Genomic DNA, 24,839 nt, shown 5'->3' with positions numbered 1-24,839 from the left:
GTTCTCACTGATCAATTCCCACCTATGAGTAAGAACATGCGGTGTTTGGTTTTTTGTCCTTGTGATAGTTTGCTGAGAATGATGGTTTCCAGCTTCATCCATGTCCCTACAAAGGACATGAACTCATCATTTTTTATGGCTGCATAGTATTCCATGGTGTATATGTGCCACATTTTCTTAATCCAGTCTATCATTGATGGACATTTGGGTTGGTTCCAAGTCTTTGCTATTGTGAATAGTGCCGCAATAAACATAAACACATGTGCGTGTGTCTTTATAGTAGCATGATATATAATCCTTTGGGTACATACCCAGTAATGGGATTGCTGGGTCAAATGGTATTTCTAGTTCTAGATCCTTGAGGAATTGCCACACTGTCTTCCACAATGGTTGAACTAGTTTACAGTCCCACCAACAGTGTAAAAGTGTTCCTATTTCTCCACATCCTCTCCAGCACCTGTTGTTTCCCGACTTTTTAATGATCGCCATTCTAACTGGTGTGAGATGATATCTCATTGTAGTTTTGATTTGCATTTCTCTGATGACCAGTGATGATAAGCATTTTTTCATGTGTCTGTTGGCTGCATAAATGTCTTCTTTTGAGAAGTGTCTGTTCATATCCTTCACCCACTTTTTGATGGGGTTGTTTGTTTTTTTCTTGTAAATTTGTTTGAGTTCATTGTAGATTCTGGATATTAGCCCTTTGTCAGATGAGTAGATTGCAAAAATTTTCTCCCATCCTGTAGGTTGCCTGTTCACTCTGATGGTAGTTTCTTTTGCTGTGCAGAAGCTCTTTAGTTTAATTAGACCCCATTTGTCAATTTTGGCTTTTGTTGCCATTGCTTTTGGTGTTTTAGACATGAAGTCCTTGCCCATGCCTATGTCCTGAATGGTAATGCCTAGGTTTTCTTCTAGGGTTTTTATGGTTTTAGGTCTAACGTTTAAGTCTTGAATCCATCTTGAATTAAATCACAGTCGGCTAGGAAACTTCAAAAAAACCTCCTAATCTTCTAGCAAATAATCAAAAATTGCATGACTTATTTGCAGCAGTCACATTACCTAAGGTAGAGTCTGTTTGAGAGCATATTACCAAAGAGTCTTATCATTGATTCTTACTCTCTTGGTCTTATGAGAATAATTATAGTTTCAAAGATTATATGTACGTGCATGTAAATTGTATTTGCATATTCTTTTACTGTACAATTGGTATTTATTGTTTTCTTCCACATAGATAATTATCTGACATATATATGGGGGCCAGAGGGTAGCATCAGGTCATGCTGCCATTACTTGTAACTGTTTGCTAATTAAAATCATATCTCCCCTAACTTCTTTTTATGGACCTTACCAAATGTGAAAGCAGAAACATTCATTATAGAGTTTCTTCTCTCCATATATTCAGGAATATTTGTTTAGCTACTCTCCATGAAAAACTATTCTCCAGGCCACTGTAACAAGCCCCCAGATTATATATCACATGTAGAGATTAGATAGGAAATTTAATAAAATAGATTTTATATTTTAAAAAGATGTTATAAATATATCAGTGTTATATTCAAATGAAAAAGATATATGATATGATTCTTTTATATCAGAAGAATAGATATAGACTCTGCTTCTATTACTTTTAAAAATAAAAACACTAATGGCTATTTTTTCTGCATATACAATGTGCCAGGCATAAGTTTAAGTACTTCTTCTGTCTCTTTTAATGCTTACTCAAAGCCTGTGAGGTAGGTAGTGTTATTTTTCTCTGTTATAGAGATGAGGAAGTAAAAGCAACAGGTGAGGAAATTCTAGAGGAAATGGTAAAAATTACCAAATATGAGTTATTTTTTGAGTATCAATGCTTATATATGTGAATTTATTTTACCTTATAGCTGATGAAGATATGGATATGAATACATTGACAGGGGTTGTAAAGATGTTTAAAGGTGAGCAAAAAATTGCCATGTGAAGATTGATAAAAGCAGTATGCTCCTTTCTATATTTTTCTCCATTTTTGTTTATCCTTGTATTTTATTAATAGGTTTTTACCATTTACTAAAAATGGTTAAAACAGAAAGACTAAAAATAAAATGAAACAAATCCTTATTCTATCTTTTCCCACCTCCAGTCACACTTCCCTTGATAAAACCACTTCTGAATGCTTCTGGTTTTCATTCTTTTAATCACTTCTATAGATTTAAATAATATGCTTATAGTATTATATATTGATTTATTTACAGTAGTGACTTTCAGACCTTTTGGTGTTCAGACTTTTTCATTCTTAAAAATTGTTGAGGATCCCAAAGAGCTTTAGTTTATGTGAGTTGTATCTGTTGATATTTACCATATTAGAACTCAGAAAATTTTAAAACATTTATTTAATAGTTTGCTTAAAATAATATTAGTAAACAAATTGCATGTTTACATAAATTTCATACTTTCATTAAAAATAATTTTTTCAAAAAATTTAGTGAGAAAAGGAGCATTATTTTACATTTTTGTTAATCACTTTAATGTCTGATTGGAGTCTCACATCTGCTTCTGTGTTTAATCTGTTGTGATAGGTTGTTTTGGTTAGTATATCATGAAAATCTGGCCTCACACAAATATATAGTTGGAAAAGAGAGAAGAATTGCCTTTGCAGATAATGATGAATATTCTTCTTTGAGATTACACCAAAACTCAACTAGTGGAAATTTTTTAAAGGTTAATTGCAGTGTAGACTCCAAAAACCTATTAGTGAACTTTTTATACTTTATGTTAAAATCAACTTGGCTATTTTGCTCATTAACCAGATTTTTAAAAATACTTGTAGAATTATTTTTTATAATTATTTTGTTATTTGGAAAATATAGTCATGCATCGCTTAATGATGGGGCTACATTCTGAAAAATTCACTGTTATGTAATTTTGTCATTGTGCAATTTTGTCATCATGAGGACCTCACGAATTTACTTACACAGATAAATCTAGTATGATGTAACCTATTACTTGGAGACTATCTGCTCACAGGCTACAAACCCGTACAGCTTGCCACTGTACTGAATACTATAGGCGATTGTAACACACGTGGGTATTTGTGTATCTAAACATAAAAAAGGTATAGTAAAAATACAGTATTATAATTATATGGGACTACTATAGAATATGCAGTTCATCATTGATCCAGACATCATTGTGTGGTGCATAATTATACTGGATCATTGAGTTTTATAGAGCTTCCAAATGTTCACACATTTCACTATATATTTAAAGAGATCACATTCATCTGTATAACCACTAGTCTTTTAAGAAAGTTCTTTAACCTTTGGGAAGTTCTCAGGCTCATGATGGCAGATGTGAGTTCTCCAAAATTATTTTCATTTAAAAACTTGAATTTTGTCATCGACAACATTTTCAATTGTTTTCCTTGAAGTCTGATGGGTTTGCTTTACTCATTTGCAAGATGTCTTCCATTACTTCCTTTACTCATTTTCAAGCCATATCAATGTCTGAATAAGTATAGTTTCCCTGTCATTCTTTCAGGTAAAAATGTTGTCCATGAAGAAAGCAGCTAGTTCAGCTCACAACTTAATCACAGCATGCTTTTGCCCAAGAACACTCTTTTTGTTCTGTATGTAGAAGTACTCTCTTTATTTTTATCATACAAAATACTCAAAAGACATATAATTATCAAGGTATTCTTAAGTAAAATTGGTTTTTATTATTTATTATTTTACCACAAATGAATGGCAGTGAAGAATATAATGACTACCAGTACTGCTTTGGTGCTTCTGCCTTGATTTGTTATCAGATGCCATCAGTTTTACACACTTTTGCTTTTGTATTGTCAGTACAAATGTCAACACAATGAAAAAGGCAAATAATGTCTAATTACTATTATGAAAATAGCTTTGACTTTGTGGATCCCCTGAGAGGATCTTGGCGATTCCTGAGGGTCTGCAGACAACACTCTAAGATCTGCAGCTCTAGATGTTAGCTATTGACTCCCTGCTACTGGTGATGATGATTTCACTCCTGACATAGCTTCCACATCCCTTCCCTTTCTCAAGTTGTTATACTTAAAAGATTAGTTTCACTTCTGTTCATTGAATTTGTAACTTTAAATAATAAACACTAGCCTCTCTTTCTTCTTCCATATCCTTTTGACAGTATCTCTTGACTCTCTACTGTGGAATCAAAGGATATTAATACCTTTAATCCTCTTTAACTTCAATTTCCGGAAACCTGTTGGTTTTACTCTTTCATTGTTAAGGTTATATAATTATATGTATGTATCTACGGATATATAATACATATATAATTTTTAAATGTATATGTATAATTTTAAAGTATATGTATACATAAAATTATGTCTATATCTACAGATAATGTGTATGTATATGTAATTATATGTATATATCTACAGATATGTATATATGTATATGTAATTATATGTATATATCTAAGATGTGTGTATATGTATACTTTTAAAGTTTCTGAATTTATTAGTGGGCTAGTAATGTAGTCACTTCTTTTTGGGTTATAAAATCTGTGCTACCCAAAGGAGAATGTCCTGATGTCCTGGATTCTTCCTTTTTATCAGTATCAATACCTCAGTGTTATGTCATATTTTAGCTTAAGTTTTTGTTCATATGTAGACTATAAATTTTTTTTCCTGGAATTTCTACTGGGATTTCTTTTTCTTTTTTTCTTGTCAAATGATGGAACCAATGAGCTCTTGGCCACATTAGTAACATCTTCCAGCTTCTTACTCATTCCATGTAATGGATTCTATTCCATTATATTGTCTATAATGATAGTTTATTTGGGAATATAATATAATTCTAGGTTCAAAATTATTTTCCTTCAGAATTTTAAAAAACGTGAATCATTATTTATAAGAATCCCTTGTAGCTGATGAGAAGTTTAATAACAACCTAAGGAATGTTCCTTTACTTTTCTTTTTTTTTTTTTTTTGAAATGGAGTTTCGCTCTTGTTGCCCATGCTGGAGTGCAGTGGCGGGATCTTAGCTCACTGCAACCTCTGCCTCCCAGGGTCAAGCGATTCTCCTGCCTCAGCCTCCCAAGTAGCTGGGATTACAGGTACCTGCCACCATGCCAGGCTAATTTTTGTATTTTTAGTAGAGATGGGGTTTCACCGTGTTGGCCAGGCTGGTCTCGAACTCCTGATCTCAGGTAATCTGCCCACCTCGGCCTCCCAAAGTGCTGGGATTACAGGCGTGAACCACCATGCCTGGCCTGATTGTTATTTCTTTTCTCTTTGAGGCAAGACTTTTCTCCTTATCTTGGAAATCTGAAATTTTACAATGATGAGTTCAGTTGTAGATCTTTTTCATACACTTTGCTTAGAACTCTGTGGGCTTTCTAAACTTGAAGGTGCTTGTGTCTCTCTGAAGACCTGTTTTTTTTTTAAGTTTGGCAATCTTTTAATTTTTTTCCAGAATCTTGAAGTTCTTACTAATAATTTTTAACTTGTAAGGGTGCCTCCTTTTTATTCATTTCACATAGTCTCACATTCATGCATTATGAGTATACTATATTCCAGAATCTCTTTTAGCATATTAGAGATCTTTGTTGGTTTAAATTATCTTTCCTTTCCTTAATCATCTATTTATATAGTTAAGAATGAGAGACTGAATAGATCGTACCTGGTAGCCAATAAGAGTTTGTCTTCTTTTTGTATTTGTGGATTGGTTGAGCTCTTAGGTCTCCAGCATGAGTAAAAGCCCTGTGTATGAACGAAATGAATGAAATGTGTTGTCTGGCAAGCTTTGCTTCAGAGAGAGCAGGTAAAGAGGCAACAGTTAGCTCAGAGGCCCTGTAAATGGCAGAATTAGTTGGGCTTTATTCTCAGTCACAAAAATCCACCTTAACGGTAGTGGTTTTCATTCTGTTGCTGGAGAGTTCTCCAGTGTTTTGGTCAAGGAGTAAATGCTAAACTGCCTGTTCTTCTGTGACTCAGGGATTTTGGAGAAGGGGAGGTTGAGACCGGCTGATACAAATGTTCCATAGGCAGACTTTCATTTAATCTCTTTATTTTCAAATTTTCCCTTCTTCCTGCCTTCTTAATTTTAAACTTAGTACCTGCCAAAACTGAGCATTGAGCTTTTCTGGGTTTTTTTCTGGGCAAATTGGCTTCCTTCCCATCTTTACTTCTATCTACCTAGATCCTCCTCCTTTGAATAGTCTAGACTGTGGTTTCCTCCACTCTGTTTTATCAGTTTGTATCTACTTGTTTACTTCTTTGTTATATGTCTCCCCAAAGTAGTATATAAACTACTTGAGACAGAGAATTTCTGTTTTGTTCACTGCCCTATCCATATAGCACGTAGGATGATAGTGCCTGGTACACAGAAGACATTAAACAATCGAATGTTTAATGAATGAATAAATAAATGAACATACTGTGCTTTCATAAATACAAACTTCTCTTCTACTTATGCCCACATCTCCCCTTCCATATTTATTCTTTTTGAATTTATTATGAGTTTATTACCTTTTCCCCTTATTTTAATCATTTCAATTGTTTTAAAGGGGTCTTGGCAAGAAAAGGAGAAAAACACGTGTCTTTATTGCCAGCCTTTAGGGTTACTTATGAGAGTATTTTTCATGGGAAGAAAAACTCCTGTTCTTTTATGTGTTCATCTATGTTTTGGCAGAAATCTTTTTTGTTTGTTTGTTTTTGCTAAGACAATAGAATTTGAAGATACTGACAATGAAAATTTTTTTATATTGCTAATGTGAACTTGGTTACAACCTAAATATCTATGGAAGAATCAACATGTGAAATAGTTATTGTGATCAGGTGAATATAGTCAACAATGGTAACTAATATATGAAGTTAGTCTCAAATTAAGCCACTGCTTTCAAGTAAAATTTATATGGATTGATTGTCTATGTTATCATATAATGCCCAACAATTTTTACTGTGTCTTCAGCCATTCATTTAACATCACACACTGAAGCATAATGAAGGGAATGATTTCTAATTCTTCTTATTCTAATAAGCAATTCTCACTGTTTGTTGTTCTTAATGATAGTAAAGCACCATGTTTTCATACTTCAAAATCATTAGAAAAATCGTAATTTCTTGTTATGTACTTTTCCGTATCTTCAAAGAAAAAATTGAGATCTGTAACCTGGACAATTTCCTGAAAGATAATGGGGATTGAGGTTACATATGAGGAATATACAGAGCTAGTAAATCATCTCCCAACCAGTGGTGAGTATTTCAATTATTTTGGTGCCTTTCAAAGAGGGCTTTGGATTTAATTATAAGAAATACTGATACTGCACTTTGAATTACTATAAAAGTAAACAGAAATATCCAGTACTAAAGAAGGGGATATGTTTGTGTATTTATGTTTATTATTACTGTTATGATTTTTTTTGAAATGGACATTCAGAATTTAAATGAATATTAAGATTGTCATACAGAAAGTATTGGGACCCTAAATGACACTGACTAAGCTATATAGTCTCAGAAACATCATTAAGGTCATTGGAAGGCTGAAACACAGTCAGACAAAAGAAGAAATTTGGGGAATAGAGGTGAGGGAGGTGAAGATGAGGAATGAAAAGAGAAAAAATAAGTTTAAGTTCCATTTTACAAGTTTTTGAAAACAACCTAAAGCAGTGTCATGAAATTCTAATTTACTTAGGTTAAACTGTCATGGTAATAAAGGTAGCTTTCATTTACACAATGCTTACTATCTAGTAGAGACTATGTTTACTTCACAATATTATTCCAAGAATACATGAAATATTATACATAATGTCTAAAATAAATATTATTTTTCTTCCCATATATTGAATTATCAGTGTCAGAATATAGACGTAAAAAAAGTTGATGAGTTGTTGCTCCAATAGAGTGGTGGAAGATTATAGCTATGCACTGGTCTTTGTATTAGTCCATTCTTGCATTATTATAAAGAAATACCTGAGACTGGGTGATTTATAAAGAAAAGAGGTTTAATTGGTTTACAGTTCCATAGGATGTACAGAAAGCATAACCTGCTCAACTTCTGGGGAGGCCTCAGGAAACTTACAATTATGGCAGAAGGTGAAGGGGAAGCAGGCGTGTCACATGGCTGAAGCAGGAGCAAGGGGTTGGGCAAGTGCTACGCACTTTTAAACAACCAGATCTCCCGAAAACAAACTCACTATCACAAGAACAGCATGAAGGGGATGGTGGTAAACCATGCATGAAAATCAAACCCCATGATCCAATCACTTCCCACCAGGCACCACGTCCAACACTGGGGATTACAATTCGACATGAGATTTGAGTGGGGCCACATGTCTCAGCTATATCAGTTTTTAATGAGAAAGAAATAGGTCTAATTCTTGCTCATTTGCTCATTTATTCATTTAACACATACTTATTGAGGACCTGATGAATCAGGCCTGTTCCTGCCATCAAGGAATTGTATAGTTCATTTGTGGTGAGGGGGAAATATATAAAGATAATTGGAAAGTAAAGTGTTCATATCCAGCCAAACTAAGCTTCATAAGTGAAGGAGAAATAAAATACTTTACAGACAAGCAAATGCTGAGAGATTTTGTCACCACCAGGCCTGCCCTAAAAGAGCTCCTGAAGGAAGCACTAAACATGGAAAGGAACAACCGGTACCAGCCACTGCAAAGTCATGCCAAATTGTAAAGACCGTCAAGGCTAGGAAGAAACTGCATCAACTAACTATCAAAATAATCAGCCAACATCATAATGACAGGATCAAATGCTCACATAACAATATTAACTTTAAATGTAAATGGACTAAATGCTCCAATTAAAAGACACAGACTGGCAAATTGGATAAAGAGTCAAGACCCATCAGTGTGCTGTATTCAGGAAACCCATCTCACGTGCAGAGACACACATAGGCTCAAAATAGAAGGATGGAGGAAGATCTACCAAGCAAATGGAAAACAAAAAAAGGCAGGGGTTGCAATCCTAGTCTCTGATAAAACAGACTTTAAACCAACAAAGATCAAAAGAGACAAAGAAGGCCATTACATAATGGTAAATGGATCAATTCAGCAAGAAGAGCTAACTATCCTAAATATATATGCAACCAATACAGGAGCACTCAGATTCATAAAGCAAGTCCTGAGTGACCTACAAAGAGACTTAGACTCCCACACAATAATAATGGGAGACTTTAACACCCCACTGTCAACATTAGACAGATCAACGAGACAGAAAGTTAACAAAGATACCCAGGAATTGAACTCAGCTCTGCACCAAGCGGACCTAATAGACATCTACAGAACTCTCCACCCCAAATCAACAGAATATACATTTTTTTCAGCACCACACCACACCTATTCCAAAATTGACCACATAGTTGGAAGTAAAGCTCTCCTCAGCAAATGTAAAAGAACAGAAATTATAACAAACTGTCTCTCAGACCACAGTGCAATCAAACTAGAACTCAGGATTAAGAAACTCACTCAAAACCACTCAACTACATGGAAACTGAACAACCTGCTCCTGAATGACTACTGGGTACATAACGAAATGAAGGCAGAAATAAAGATGTTCTTTGCAACCAACAAGAACAAAGACACAACATACCAGAATCTCTGGGACACATTTAAAGCAGTGTGTAGAGGGAAATTTATAGCACTAAATGCCCACAAGAGAAAGCAGGAAAGATCCAAAACTGACACCCTAACATCACAATTAAAAGAACTAGAAAAGCAAGAGCAAACACATTCAAAAGCTAGCAGAAGGCAAGAAATAACTAAAATCAGAGCAGAACTGAAGGAAATAGAGACACAAAAAACCCTTCAAAAAATTGATGAATCCAGGAGCTGGTTTTTTGAAAGGATCAACAAAATTGATAGACTGCTAGCAAGACTAATAAAGAAGAAAAGAGAGAAGAATCAAATAGACGCAATAAAAAATGATAAAGGGGATATCACCACCGATCCCACAGAAATACAAACTACCATCAGAGAATACTACAAACACCTCTATGCAAATAAACTAGAAAATCTAGAAGAAATGGATAAATTCCTGGACACATACACCCTCCCAAGACTAAACCAGGAAGAAGTTGAATCTCTGAATAGACCAATAGCAGGCTCTGAAATTGTGGCAATAATCAGTAGCTTACCAACCAAAAAGAGTCCAGGACCAGATGGATTCACAGCCGAATTCTACCAGAGGTACAGGAGGAACTGGTACCATTCCTTCTGAAACTATTCCAATCAATAGAAAAAGAAGGAATCCTCCCTAACTCATTTTATGAGGCCAGCATCATCCTGATACCAAAGCTGGGCAGAGACACAACCAAAAAAAGAGAATTTTAGACCAATATCCTTGATGAGCATTGATGCAAAAATCCTCAATAAAATACTGGCAAACCGAATCCAGCAGCACATCAAAAAGCTTATCCACCGTGATCAAGTGGGCTTCACCCCGGGGATGCAAGGCTGGTTCAATATACACAAATCAATAAATGTAATCCAGCATATAAACAGAACCAAAGACAAAAACCACATGATTATCTCAATAGATGCAGAAAAGGCCTTTGACAAAATTCAACAACCCTTCATGCTAAAAACTCTCAATAAATTAGATATTGATGGGATGTATCTCAAAATAATAAGAGCTATCTATGATAAACCCATAGCCAATATCATACTGAATGGGCAAAAACTGGAAGGATTCCCTTCGAAAACTGGCACAAGACAGGGATGCCCTCTCTCACCACTCCTATTCAACATAGTGTGGAAGTTCTGGCCAGGGCAATCAGGCAGGAGAAGGAAATAAAGGGTATTCAATTAGGAAAAGAGGAAGTCAAATTGTCCCTGTTTGCAGATGACATGATTGTATATCTAGAAAACCCCATTGTCTTAGCCCAAAATCTCCTTAAGCTGATAAGTAACTTCAGCAAAGTCTCAGGATACAAAATCAATGTACAAAAATCACAAGCATTCTTATACACCAGTAACAGAGAGCCAAATCATGAGTGAACTCCCATTCACAATTGCTTCAAAGAGAATAAAATACCTAGGAATCCAACTTAAAAGGGACGTGAGGACCTCTTCCAGGAGAACTACAAACTACTGCTCAATGAAATAGGATACAAACAAATGGAAGAACATTCCATGCTCATGGATAGGAAGAATCAGTATCGTGAAAATGGCCATACTGCCCAAGGTAATTTACAGATTCAATGCCATCCCCATCAAACTACCAATGACTTTCTTCACAGAATTGGAAAAAACTACTTTAAAGTTCATATGGAACCAAAAAAGAGCCCTCATTGCCAAGACAATCCTAAGCCAAATGAACAAAGCTGGAGGCAGCATGCTACCTGACTTCAAACTATACTACAAGGCTACAGTAGCCAAAACAGCATGGTCCTGGTACCAAAACAGAGATATAGACCAATGGAACAGAATAGAGCCCTCGGAAATAATACCACACATCTACAACCATCTGATCTTTGATAAACCTGAGAAAAACAAGCAATGGGGAAAGGATTCCGTGTTTAATAAATGGTGCTGGGAAAACTGGCTAGCCATATGTAGAAAGCTGAAACTGAATCCCTTCCTTACACCTTATACAAAAATGAATTCAAGATGGATTAAAGACTTAAATGTTAGACCTAAAACCATAAAAACCCTAGAAGAAAACCTAGGCATTACCATTCAGGACATAGGCATGGGCAAGGACTTCATGTCTAAAACACCAAAAACAATGGCAACAAAAGCCAAAATTGACAAATGGGATCTAATTAAACTAAAGAGCTTCTGCACAGCAAAAGAAACTGCCATCAGAGTGAACAGGCAACCTAAGGATGGGAGAAAATTTTTGCAACCTACTCATCTGACAAAGGGCTAATATCCAGAATGTACAATGAACTCAAACAAATTTACAAGAAAAAAACAAACAACCCCATCAAAAAGTGGGCGAAGGACATGAACAGACACTTCTCAAAAGAAGACATTTATGCAGCCAAAAAACGCATGAAAAAATGCTCACCATCGCTGGCCATCAGAGAAATGCAAATCAAAACCACAATGAGATACCATCTCACACCAGTTAGAATGGCGATCATTAAAAAAGTCAGGAGACAACAGGTGCTGGAGAGGATGTGGAGAAATAGGAACACTTTTACACTGTTGGTGGGACTGTAAACTAGTTCAACCATTGTGGAAGTCAGTGTGGCGATTCCTCAGGGATCTAGAACTAGAAATACCATTTGACCCAGCCATCCCATTTCTGGGTATATACCCAAAGGACTATAAATCATGTTGCTATAAAGACACATGCACACGTATGTTTATTGCGGCACTATTCACAATAGCAAAGACTTGGAACCAACCCAAATGTCCAACATTGATAGACTGGATTAGGAAAATGTGGCACGTATTCACCATGGAATACTATGCAGCCATAAAAAATGATGAGTTCATGTCCTTTGTAGGGACATGGATGAAATTGGAAATCATCATTCTCAGTAAACTATCGCAAGGACAAAAAACCAAACACCGCATGTTCTCACTCATAGGTGGGAATTGAACAATGAGAACACATGGACACAGGAAGGGGAACATCACACTCTGGGGACTGTTGTGGGATGGGGGGAGGGGGGAGGGATAGCATTAGGAGATATACCTAATGCTAAATGACGAGTTAATGGGTGCAGCACACCAGCATGGCACATGTATACATATGTAACTAACCTGCACATTGTGCACATGTACCCTAAAACTTAAAGTATAATAATAATAATAAAATAAATAAATAAATAAAGTGCCATAATTTTTGAGAGTAAATAATAAATATTTGAGGAATGATGGAAGGGGGGAAAGTAGAAGGAAGGAAATAATGGTTACTCTCAGGTAACTGTAAGTGGTTAAATCCGATGAGGTGTTTTAAAAAAAAAGAGCTGCTGCTACAAAAGTGAGCAAGGCAGTATTGTACAGGAATTTTATCCTACAAATAATAGTGTTGAGGGAGCCATTGAAGATTTTCTTGTTTGAGAGTGACATCATCTTTTGTCCTTTAGACTTTAAAAAGTCTTCAGGATAAATTTCATACACTTTTGCTCAGAAAAGGAACAAGGAAAACCCTTATTGATCTTCTCTTAACTGTATGTCCACCTCATTTCTCTCTCTCTTCTACCATACACTTCCAAGTCAGTGATCAAAATGAACTGGGCAGCTTGTTAAAAAAAAATTTAAACATAGAAACACACACACACACACACACACACACACACACACACACACACGTGCACTTGAGATGATCATGTGATTTTTGTTTTAAATTTTGTTTATGTGGTGTATCACATTTATTGACTTGCTTATGTTAAGCTATCCCTGCATCCCCAGTATGAAACTCACCTGATCATGGTGGATTATCTTTTGATATGTTGTTGGATTCACTTAGCTAGTATTTTGTGAAGGATTTTAGCATCTATGTTGATCAAGGATATCAGTCTGTAGTTTTCTTTTTTGGTTATATTCTTTCCTGGTTTTGATATTAGGGTGATGCTGCCTTCATAGAATGAATTAGTGAGGGTTCCTTCTTTCTTTGTCTTGTGGAATAGTGTCAAAAGTATTGGTACCAATTCTTTCAGTGTCTGGTCCTGGACTTTTTTTTTGTTTTTAATTTTTAAATTACCATTTCAATCTTGCAACTTGTTATTGGTGTGTTCAGGATATTTAATTATTCCTGATTTAAGCTAGGAGGGTTGTATTTTTCCAGGAATTTATCCATCGCCTCTTCTAGGTTTTCTAGTTTATGTGCATAAAGGTGTTCATAGAAGCCTTGAGTGATCTTTTGTATTTCAGTGGTGTCAATTTTAATATCTCCTGTTTCATTTCTTAGTGAAGTTATTTGGATTTTCTCTCTCCTTTTCTTGGTTAATCTTGCCAATGGTCTATCAATTTTATTTATCTTTTCAAAGAACCAGCCTTGTGTTTCATTTATCTTTTATTTTTTCTTGTTTCAATTTCATTTAGTTCTGGTCTGATCTTGGTTATTTCCTTTCTTCTGCTGGGTTTGGGTTTGGTTTGTTCTTGCTTCTTTAGTTCCTTGAGGTGTGACCTTAGAGTGTCAGTTTGTGCTCTTTCAGTCTTTTTGATGTAGGCATTTAGGGCTGTGAGCTTTCCTCTTAGCACCACCTTTGCTGTATCCCAGAGGTTTTGATAGCTTGGGTCATTATTGTCATTCAGTTCTAAGAATTTTTAAATTTTCATCTCGATTTTGTTTTTGACCCAGTGGTCATTGAGGAGCAGGTTATTTAATTTCCATGTATTTTCATGGTTTTGAAGGTCCCTTTTGGAGTTGATTTCCAGTTTTATTCCACTGTGGTCTGAGAGAGTGCTTGGTATAATTTCAATTTTCTTAAATTTATTGAGGCTCATGTTATGGCCTATTACATGATCTATCTTGGAGAAAGTTCCATGCACTGTTGAATAGAATGTGTATTCTGCGGTTGTTGGATGAAGTGTTCTTTATGTATCTGTTAAGTCCATTTGTTCCAAGATATAGTGTCAATTTATTGTTTCTTTATTGACTTTCTGTCTTGATGACTTCTCTAGTGCTGTCAATGGAGTACTGAAGTCCTCCACTATTATTGTGTTGCTGTCTATCTCATTTCTTAGGTCTGTTAGTAATTGTTTTATAAATTTTGGAGCCCCAGTGTTAGGTGCATATATGTTTAGGATTGTGATATTTTCCTGTTGGACAAGACCTTTTACCACTGTATACTGTCCCTCTTTGTCTCTTTTAACCACTGTTGCTTTAAAGTTTGTTTTGTCTGATATAAAAATAGCTACCCCTGCTCGCTTTTGGTGTCCATTTGCATGAAATGCCTTTTTCCACCCCTTTGCTTTTATGTGAGTCATTACGTGTTAGTGAGTCTCCTGAAGGCAGCAGATATTTGGTTGGTGAGTTCTTATCCATTCTGTGGTTCTGTATCTTTTAAGTGGAGCATTCAGGCCATTTACATTCAATGTTAATATTGAAATATGAGGTACCATTGCTTTCATCATGCTCCTTGTTGCTTGTGTACTTTGTGTTTTTTGTTTGTTTTTTGTTTTTGCTTTTTAACTTGTATTTTTGTGTTATAGGTCCTGTGTGATTTGTGCTTTAAAGAGGTTCTGTTTTGATGATGCTTTTTTCAAGATTTGTTTTAAGATTTACAGCTCCTTTTAGCAGTTCTTGTAGTGGTGGTTTGGTAATGGCAAATTCTCTCAGCATTTGTTTGTCTGAAAATGATTTTATCTTTCCTTCATATATGATGCTTAGTTTCACTGGATACAGAATTCTTGGCTGATAATTGTTTTGTTTGAGGAGGCTGAAGATAGGTCCCCAATCCCTTCTAGTTTGTAGGGTTTCTGCTGAGAAATTTGCTGTTAATCTGATAAATTTTCCTTTATAGGTTACCTGGTGCTTTTGTCTCACAGCTCTTAAGAGTCTATCCTTCGTCTTAACTTTGGATAACCTGATAACAATGTGCCTAGGCAAAGATCTTTTTGTGATGATTTTCCCAGGTGTTCTTTATGCTTCTTATATTTGGCTGTCTAGGTCTCTTGCAAGGCTGGGGAAGTTTTCCTCAATTATTCCCCCAAATATGTTTTCCAGGCTTTTAGAATTCTCTTCTTCCTCAGGTACACTGATTATTCTTACATTTGGTTGTTTAACATAATCTCAAACTTCTTGGAGGCTTTGTTCATATTTTCTTATTCTTTTTTCTTTGTCTTTGTTGGATTGGGTTAATTCGAAGACCTTGTCTTCGAGCTCTGAATTTTTCTTTCTTCTACTTGTTCAATTCTATTGCTGAGACTTTCCAGAGCATTTTGCATTTCTAAAAGCATGTCCAAAATTTCCTGAATTTTTTACTGTTTTTTTCTTTAAGCTATCTATTTCCTTGAATAATTCTCCCTTCATTTCTTGTATCATATTTTGGATTTCCTTGCATTGAGCTTCACCTTTCTCTGGTCCCTCCCTGATTAGCTTAATAACTAACCTCTTGAATTATTTTTCAGGTATGTCAGGGATTTCTTCTTGGTTTGGATCCATTGCTGGTGAACTAGTGTGATTTTTGCGGGGTGTTGAAGAGCCTTGTTTTGTCATATTACCAGGGTTGTTGTTCTGGTTCCTTCTCATTTGGGTAGGCTCTGTCAGAGGGAAGGTCTAGGGCTGAAGGCTGTTGTTCAGATTCTTTTGTCCTATGAGGTGTTCCCTTGATGTGGTACTCTCCCCCTTTTCCCTATTGTAGCAGGAAGAGCCACCGACAAAACCCCTCAGGCACCCCTCAGACACCGAGTTAAAGAAGAAAGGGGTTTATTCGTCCAGGAGCATTGGCAAGACTCCTGTCTCAAGAGCTAAGCTCCCCGAGTGAGCAATTCCTGTCCTTTTTAAGGGCTCATAACTCTAAGGGGGTCCATGTGAGAGGGTTGTGATCGATTGAGCAAGCAGTGGGTACGTGACTGGGGGCTGCATGCGCTGATAATCAGAACAGAACAGAACAGGACAGGGATTTTTACAGTGCTTTTCCATACAATGTCTGGAATCTATAGATAACATAACTGGTTAGGTCAGGGGTTGATCCTTAACTACCAGGCCCAGGGCCTGGCACCGGGCTGTCTGCCTGTGGATTTCATTTCTGCCTTTTAGTTTTTACTTCTTTCTTTGGAGGCAGAAATTGGGCATAAGACAATATGAGGGGTGGTCTCCTCCCTTATTCCCCACCTTTGAGACTCTCACTCATGTTATTAGTGGGAGTTCTCACCTTCATCCTTACTACTTATGTCTTCCTGCATGACAGATCGATAGTGATTCATGTAGTACACTTGTGCTGAGGCATTCTGGTGAACTAGAGTATCGATGAAACCTTTTACCATTTGAATGAGTACAGGTAGTAAATAAGGGATCAGTAAGCAGGTTCCTGTTATTACTCTAATTTTTATTATAAGAATTTTAAATCCTGCTAGCACTGGGAACCATTTTCAAACATGACCTCAGCGTCAAATCCATGCCACACTTGTGCAGGCACATGTGCCTGTCAAGCAATTCAAACCAAGACAAAACCAAAACCAAAACCAAAGTGCCGATAAAGGCATGCCATGGGTGATCAGGCCACGCTTCCACTCAAATGCAGTGGGCAAGTTCCCAAGATCAGTCCTGTCAAGCAATTCAAACCAAGTCAAAACCAAAACCAAAACCAAAGTGCTGATAAAGGCATGCTGTGGGTAATCAGGCCACGCTTCCACTCAGATGGAGTGGGCAAGTTCCAAAGACCAGTCTTACCAAGTTTTAGATGCCCGGACTCCAAGTGCCACTTCCTTCCCAGTGTTCAGCCACTGCATTGATCCTCCACGGGGCCCTGCCACACACTGCTCTGATGAGGCATCCCACCGGGGCAAATGCCTACCTGGGAGCGCTCTCAGGATCTGTGTTGCTTGGGCTGGTCGAAGTCCCCCACAGGGATGTTCCACAGGGCAGGCTTAAGCCGCCTAAGGAGCTGCCTCAACCATCTGCCAGTCACCTCGCTTCCCAGTCAGGGAACCAAGAAACATAGCAGGAAGAGCCACAGACAAAACCCCTCAGACACCGACTTAAAGAAGGAAGGGGTTTATTCTGCCGGGAGCATCGGTAAGACTCCTGTCTCAAGAGCCGAGCTCCCCGAGTGAGCAATTCCTCTCCTTTTTAAGGGCTCACAACTCTAAGGGGGTCCGTGTGAGAGGGTCATGATCGACTGAGCAAGCAGGGGGTATGTGACTGGGGGCTGCATGAACTGGTAATCAGAACAGAACAGAACAGGACAGGGATTTTTACAATGCTTTTCCATACAATGTCTGGAATCTATAGATAACATAGCTGGTTAGGTCAGGGCCCAAGGTGTGGCCCAAGTACAGCCCAAGGGCTGTCTGCCTGTGGATTTCATTTCTGCCTTTTAGTTTTTACTTCTTCTTTCTTTGGAGGCAGAAATTGGGTGTAAGACAATATGAGGGGTGGTCTCCTCCCTTACTATGGATGTGGCTTCCTATGAGCCGAGCTGCAGTGATTGTTGTCTGTCTTCTGGGTCTAGCCACCCAGCGAGTCTACCCAGCTCCAGGCTGGTAATGGGGGTTGTCTGCATAGAGTCCTGTGATGTGAACTGTCATGGGTCTCTCAGCTATGGATACCAGTGCCTGTTCCAGTAGGTGTAGTGGAGGGTGCAGTGGACTCCATGAGGGTCCTTAGCTTTGGTCATTTAATGTTCTATTTTTGTGCTGGTTGCCCTCCTGCCAGGAAGTGGTGCTTTCCAGAGAGCATAAGCTGTCATAGTGTGGAGCGGTACCGGTAGTGGGCGGGGGCCCTAGAAATCCCAAGATTATATGTCCTTTGTCTTCCACTACTAGGGTGGATAGGGAAGGGCCATCAGGTAGGGGTGGAGCTAGGCATGTCTGAGCTCAGACTCTCCTTGGGCAGGTCTTGCTGCGGCTGCTGTAGGAGATGTGGGTGAGATTCCCAGGTCACTGGGGTTGTGTACCTAGGGGGATTATGGCTGCCTCTGCTGGATCATGCAGGTTGTCAGGGAAGTGGGGGAAAGCTGGCAGTCACAGGCCTCACCCAGCTCCCATGCAAACTAAAGGGCTGGTCTCACTCCCACTGTGCCTACCCTCCCCCACAATAGCCCTGTCTGTCTCCAAGTGGAGGGCAAGACAGACTTGAAAATTTGCCCAAGGCTATCTGCCTCCCAGCTGCAAGAGAAAAAGGGTTTTAGTTCTTCCCCTACCTGTGAAGTCTGCACACCTGATTCGTGCCTTCTCCTGAGTTCTGGCCAGGAGGCTTCTTGCCCCCTCAAATTGTTACAAAATTCAGCTAGATAATTCCTTCTCTCCGTGTAGTTTTACCCCGTGGTTCTCTGGCCACCTTCCCAATGGATCCCTGTGATGTCAGGCAGGAATGGGCTGCTTGGGGACCCACCAAGCTCCCAGGGCCTTTCTGCTGCTTCCTCTACCCCCGTATTTCGCTCAGCTCTCCAACTTGACTCAGCTCCAGGTAAAGTCAGAAACTTCTCCCACAAACAGACCTTCAGTTTCTCCAGTGGGGGAGTGTGTTCAGGAGAAGAGGGTCTCCCTTTCCCACTTCCACGGTTGGGGCACTCACAGTATTAGGGGTGTCTCCTGGGTCCTGCAGGAGGAGTCCACTTTCTCTCAGGATTGCTGGTTTGTTCTTGCAGTTGATCTGGAACTAGAATTCACAATGCAAGCCTCTGCATGCTGCTCTGTCCAGAGCTGCAATCTAAAACTGCTTCCCATCTACCATGATCCCCTGAATCCTCCCTTTATTCTTATAAGATAAATATTCATTTACACAGACAGACATCTACTGAGGTTGTCGTCTGTGACAAGACATTGGGAGTACAAACCAAATAAGCATCACAGCGTCTTCATCAGGAGTAGATTCCATCTCAGAAATCCACTTTCTTTGCACACCCATAAGAAGCAATTTCTCATCCATTGAAGTTATATCATGAAATTGCAGCAATTCAGTCACATTTTCAGGCTCCACTTCTAATTCTAGTTCTCTTGCTATTTCTACCATATCCGCAAGTACTTCCTCCAAATGATTTCTTAAAGTTATCATGAAGGTTGGAGTCAACATCTTCCAAATTCCTGTGAATGTTGACATTTTGACCTCCACCCATGAATCACAAATATTTGTAATGGCATCTGGAGTGGTGAATCCTTTCCAGAAGACTTTCAATTTACATTGTCCAGATCTATCAGAGGATACATCTATGGCAGCTACAGTCTTACGAAATGTATTTGTTAAATAATAAGACTTGAAGGTCAAAATTATTCCTTGGTCCATGGGCTGCGGAATGGATATTGTGTTAGCAGGCATGAAAACAAGATTCATCTCCTTGCACTTGTCCGTCAGAGCTCTTGGGTTACTATCTGCATTGTCAGTGATCAGTAATATTTTGCAAAAAATATTTTTTTCTGAGCAGTAGGTCACAATAGTGGGCTTAAAATTTTCAGTAAATCATGCTGCAAACAGTATGCTGTCATCCAGGCTTTGTTGTTCCATTTATTGAGCACAGGCAGAGTAGATTTATCCTGTGCTAGTAGTATCTTAAGGGCCCTAGGATTTTCAGAATGTTTAATTAAATTAATGAATGACTTCAACTTAAAGTCACTAGTTGGATTAGCCCCTAACAAGAGAGTCAGCTTGTTTTTGAAGCTTTGATCCCAGGCATTAACTTCACCTCTCTAGCTATGAAAGTCCTAGATGGCACCTTCTTTCAATAGGCTGTTTCATCTCCATTGAAAATCTATTGTTTAGTGGAGCCACTTTCATCAATTATCTCAGCCAGATTTTCTAGATAACTTGCTACAGCTTCTTTAGCACACTTGCTGCTTCACCTTGCACTTTTATGTTATGGAGATGGCTTCAGGTTTTGGTTTCAGGACATGTTGTGTTGCTTTGATCTTCTATCCAGACCATTAAAACTTTCTCCATATCAGTAATAAGGCTGTTTCTCTTTCTTTGTGTGTTCACTAGAGTAGCTCTTTTTAATTCCTTGAAGAATTTTTCCTTTGCATTTGCAAGTTGGCTGTTTAGCACAAGGGTCATAGCTGTCAGTTTATTTTGGCTTTTGATATGCTTTCTTCATTAAGCTTAATCATTTCTAGCTTTTGATTTAAAGTGAGAAATGTGAAACTCTTCCTTTCACTTGAACATTTAGAGGCCATTTATAGGGGTATCATCAATATTGTTGCATATCAGAGAACAGAGTGTCCCAAGGAGAGGGAGAGAGATGGGGGAATGGCCTATACATGGAGCAGTCAGAAGCCACAAAAACATACATTGATTAAATTCTCCATCTTGTATGCACATGCTCGATGGCACCCCAAAACAATTACAATAGTAATATCAAAGATCACTGATCACAAATCACAACAAATAAAATAATAATGAAAATGTTTGAAATATTGTGAGAATTATCAAAATGGTGACACAGAAATATGAAATGAGAGCATGGCTTTGGAAGAATGGCACTGGTAGACTTGCCTGACACAGGGTTGCTACAAACCTTCAATTTGTAAAAAACACAGTATCTGCAAAGTGCAGTAAGATGAGCACAATAAAATGAGGCATCCTATAGAAGGAAGAAAATAATAAAGATCAGAGTAGAAATAAATGAAATAGGACTAGAAAACAGTAAAAAGAGTCAAAGAATCTAATAATTTGATTTTTAAAAACATAGACAAAATTGAAAACCTCTTTAGCTAAACTAAGAAAAAAGAGAAGACCCAATAAATAAAATCAGAAATGAAAAAGGAGACATCACAACTGATAGCACAGAAATACAAAGAATCATAAGAGACTGCTACAAACATTTATACATCAACAAATTGGATGATGTAGAAGAAATGGATAAAGCTATAGACAGATACAGCCTATAAGGACTGAATCACAAAGATACAGAAAATCTGAAAGGATCAATAATGGGTAAGAAGGTTCAATCAGTAAAGAAAAGCCTCCATCAAGGGAAAGCCCAGGATCTGATGATTTCACTCCTGAATTCTGCCAGACAATTAAGAAAGAATTAACACAAGTCCTTTTCGAACTCTTCCAAAAAATTATGGTGAAGGGAATACTTCCAAACATATTTAATGAGGCCAGGATTACCTTGATACCAAATCCGGTTAGAAATTTATAAGAAAAGAAAATTACAGTTTAATATCCCTGATAAGTACAGATACAAAAGTCCTCAACAAAATGCTAGTGAGTTGAATTCAACAGCACGTTAAAGGGATCATTCACCATGATCAAGTAGGGTTTATCTCAGGGATTCAAGGATGGTTCCAAATATGCAAATCCATAAATGTGATATACCACATTAACAGAATGAAGGACAGAAACCATATTATAATCGCAATAGCAACAGGAAAGGCATTCAACAAAATTCAACATTCTTTTATGATAAAACTCTCAACAAATTAGGTACAAAAGGATTGTACATCAACACAATAAAGACCATATATGACAAACCCATAGCTAACAACATATTTAACTGAAAATTTGAAAGCTTTTCCTCTAACAGCAGCAACCAGAGAAGAATGCTGACTCTTGCCCCTTCTAGTCAGCATAGTACTGGAAGTCCTAGCCAAATCAGTTAGGCAAGAGAAAGAAATAAAAAGCATCCAAATTGGAAAGAAAGAAGTTAAATAGTCTCTGTTTGCAGATGACATGATCTTACGTATAGAAAATTCCAAACTTTCTACCAAAAAACTGTTAGAAATAAAAAATGAATTCAGTAAAGTCACACTCAACATAAAAAAATCAGTAGCATTTCTATATACTAACAATGAATTATCTGCAAAAAAACAGTCAAGGAAATATTTAGGAATTGATTTAGCCAAGGAACTATAAGATCCGTGTACTGAAAAGTATAAAACATTGATGAAAGAAACTAAAGACACAAATAAGTGGAGTGATATCACATTCATGGATATTCCTTGTTCATGGATTAGAAGAATTGATAATGATAAAATGCCCATTCTACCCAAAGCAATGTGTTCTATGCAATGTATTCTAATCAATGTGTTCTAAGCAATGTGTTCAATGGAGTTACTATCCAAATTCCAGTTACCTTTTTACATAAATGGGAAAAACAACCCTAAATTTTATATGAAACTATAAGACTGAATAGTCATGCAATCCTGAACAAAAAGAACAAAGCTGGAGGCATCACACTACCAAATTTGAAAATCTACTGCAAAGCTATAGTAATCAAAACAGCATGGTATTGACCCCAAAACAGACACATAGACCAATGGAACAGAATAGACAGACAAGAAATAAATTCATGGATTTATGGTTATTTGATTTTAGACAGAGGCCAAGAACATATAATAGGGAAAAGACAGTTTCTTCAATAAATGGTGTTGGAAAAGCTGAAATGAAATTAGACCTTTAATGTAGTCTGTTTTCTGCTGCTATAACAGAATACTATAGACTGGGTAGTTTATAAAGAGAAGATATTTATTTGTTTCATGGTATGGTGGCTGGAAGGTTCAAGAGCATGGCACTGGCATCTGGAGAGGGTCATCCCATGTTGGAAGGCAGAAAGCAGAAGTGAGCACTCAAGACAGAGAGAGGAAATTGGGCCGAACTCATCTTTTTATCAGGAGCCCTTTCCTATGATAATTAATCCACTCCCCTTAAAGGGCATTAATCTATTCAGGAAGTTAGAGCCCTCATAACCTAATAACCTCTTAAAGGCTCCACCTCCCAATACTGTGAAATTGGTACTTACATTTCAGCATGAGTTTCGGAGAGGACATTCAAACTATAGCAACCCTAATTCACACAACATAAAAAAATCAACACAAAATGGGTTAAAGACTTAAACATAAGGCCTGAAACTGTAGAACTACCAGAAGAAACATAGGGAACAGCTCCATGATATTGATTGGGGCAATGATTTTTCATATATGAACCCAAAAGTACAGGCAACAAAAGTGAAAATAGATAAATAATATTACATCAAAGTGAAAAGCTTCCACACAGCAAAGAAAATAAGGAACAGAGTGAAGAGGCAAACTTTGGAATTGACAAGTATACTTGTAAACCATACATCTGATAAGGGGTTAATATCCAAAATAAAAAGGAACTCAAACAACACAATAATAAGAATACAAAAAAAATTTAAAATGGGCAAAGGAGCTAAGGACCTGATGGATAGATTTCTCAAAAGAAGACATGCAAATGGGGAACAGATACATGAAAAAATGCTCAACATCACTAATCATCAGGGAAATTAAAATTAAAATCACAATGCGGTATCACCTCACACCTGTTAGAATGGCTATTACTAGAAAGACAAAAGGTAAATATTGGCAAGGATGTGGATAAAGGGGAACTCTTGCACACTGTTGGTGGGAATGTAAAATAATATAGCCATTAAGGCAATCAATATGGAGATTGCCCAAAACATTAAAAATAGAACTACCATATGATCAAAAAATTACACTCCTGGATGTATTATATATATATATAATGAAATCAGTGATATATATGCACAGTGGAATGCTATTCAGACTTTTAAAAGAAGGAAATTCTGTCATTTGCTACAATGTAGATGATCCTGGAGGACATTATATTAGTGAAATAAACTAGTCACAGAAAGACAGGTACGACTTGATTGCACTTATATGTGGAATTTTAAAAAGTCAAACTCATAGAAACAGAGTAAAACAGTGATTATCAGAGGCTGGTGGGTGCAGGAAATAGAGGGTTATTGGTCCAAAGATGCAAGATATCAGTTAGACATGAGGAGTAAGTTCAAGACATCTATTGTTCATCATGGTGACTGTAGTTAATAACCATGTATTATATGCTTGAAAACTACTAAAAGAGTAGACTTTGTGTTCACACTCCAAAAAAATGATATGTGAGACAATGCATAAGTTAAATAGTTTGATTTAGCCATTCCACAATGTATGCTTATATCAAACATGTTACACACCATAAATATATATAATTTTTGTCTATTAAAATATAATTTTAAAAGATTTGCTGTTTATACTAATTTTTATAATTTTGAGTTATAGTGCTTTTTGACTTCCCATATTATTATTGCTTTTGTTTAAAACCTTGTATCTTTTCTCACAGCTGATGGGAAGATAACTCAACTTAAATTGATGGATACCGTAAAGACTCTTAAAGGTGAGTAATAAGACATAAAATTAAAATCTTTAGACTTCATAATAGTATTTTAATAAAGTTATTAAATGTTTGTCCTTGATTACCAGAATACATATTCATAATACACAAAGCTTGTAGAAAACAAAGGAAGCATAAAGAAGGCAAAAAA

The 24,839-nt window shown here is 37.1% G+C and overlaps 1 protein-coding gene across 1 annotated transcript in view; it reads left to right on the top strand.

Moving 5' to 3' along the window:
* Positions 1 to 24,839, top strand: part of LOC115934670 (EF-hand calcium-binding domain-containing protein 13-like) — a 147,092-nt gene that overhangs the window by 80,525 nt on the left and 41,728 nt on the right. Inside the window, exon 14 of the mRNA XM_063706316.1 lies at positions 24,638 to 24,691. Within this exon, the coding sequence (XP_063562386.1) occupies positions 24,638 to 24,691 (54 nt within the window). The remainder of the gene's footprint in view (positions 1 to 24,637; positions 24,692 to 24,839) is intronic.

The sequence above is a fragment of the Gorilla gorilla genome, chromosome 4 (genome assembly GCF_029281585.2).
Source record: "Gorilla gorilla gorilla isolate KB3781 chromosome 4, NHGRI_mGorGor1-v2.1_pri, whole genome shotgun sequence".
NCBI lineage: Eukaryota > Metazoa > Chordata > Mammalia > Primates > Hominidae > Gorilla > Gorilla gorilla.
This window is presented reverse-complemented; position numbering and strand designations above follow the sequence as displayed.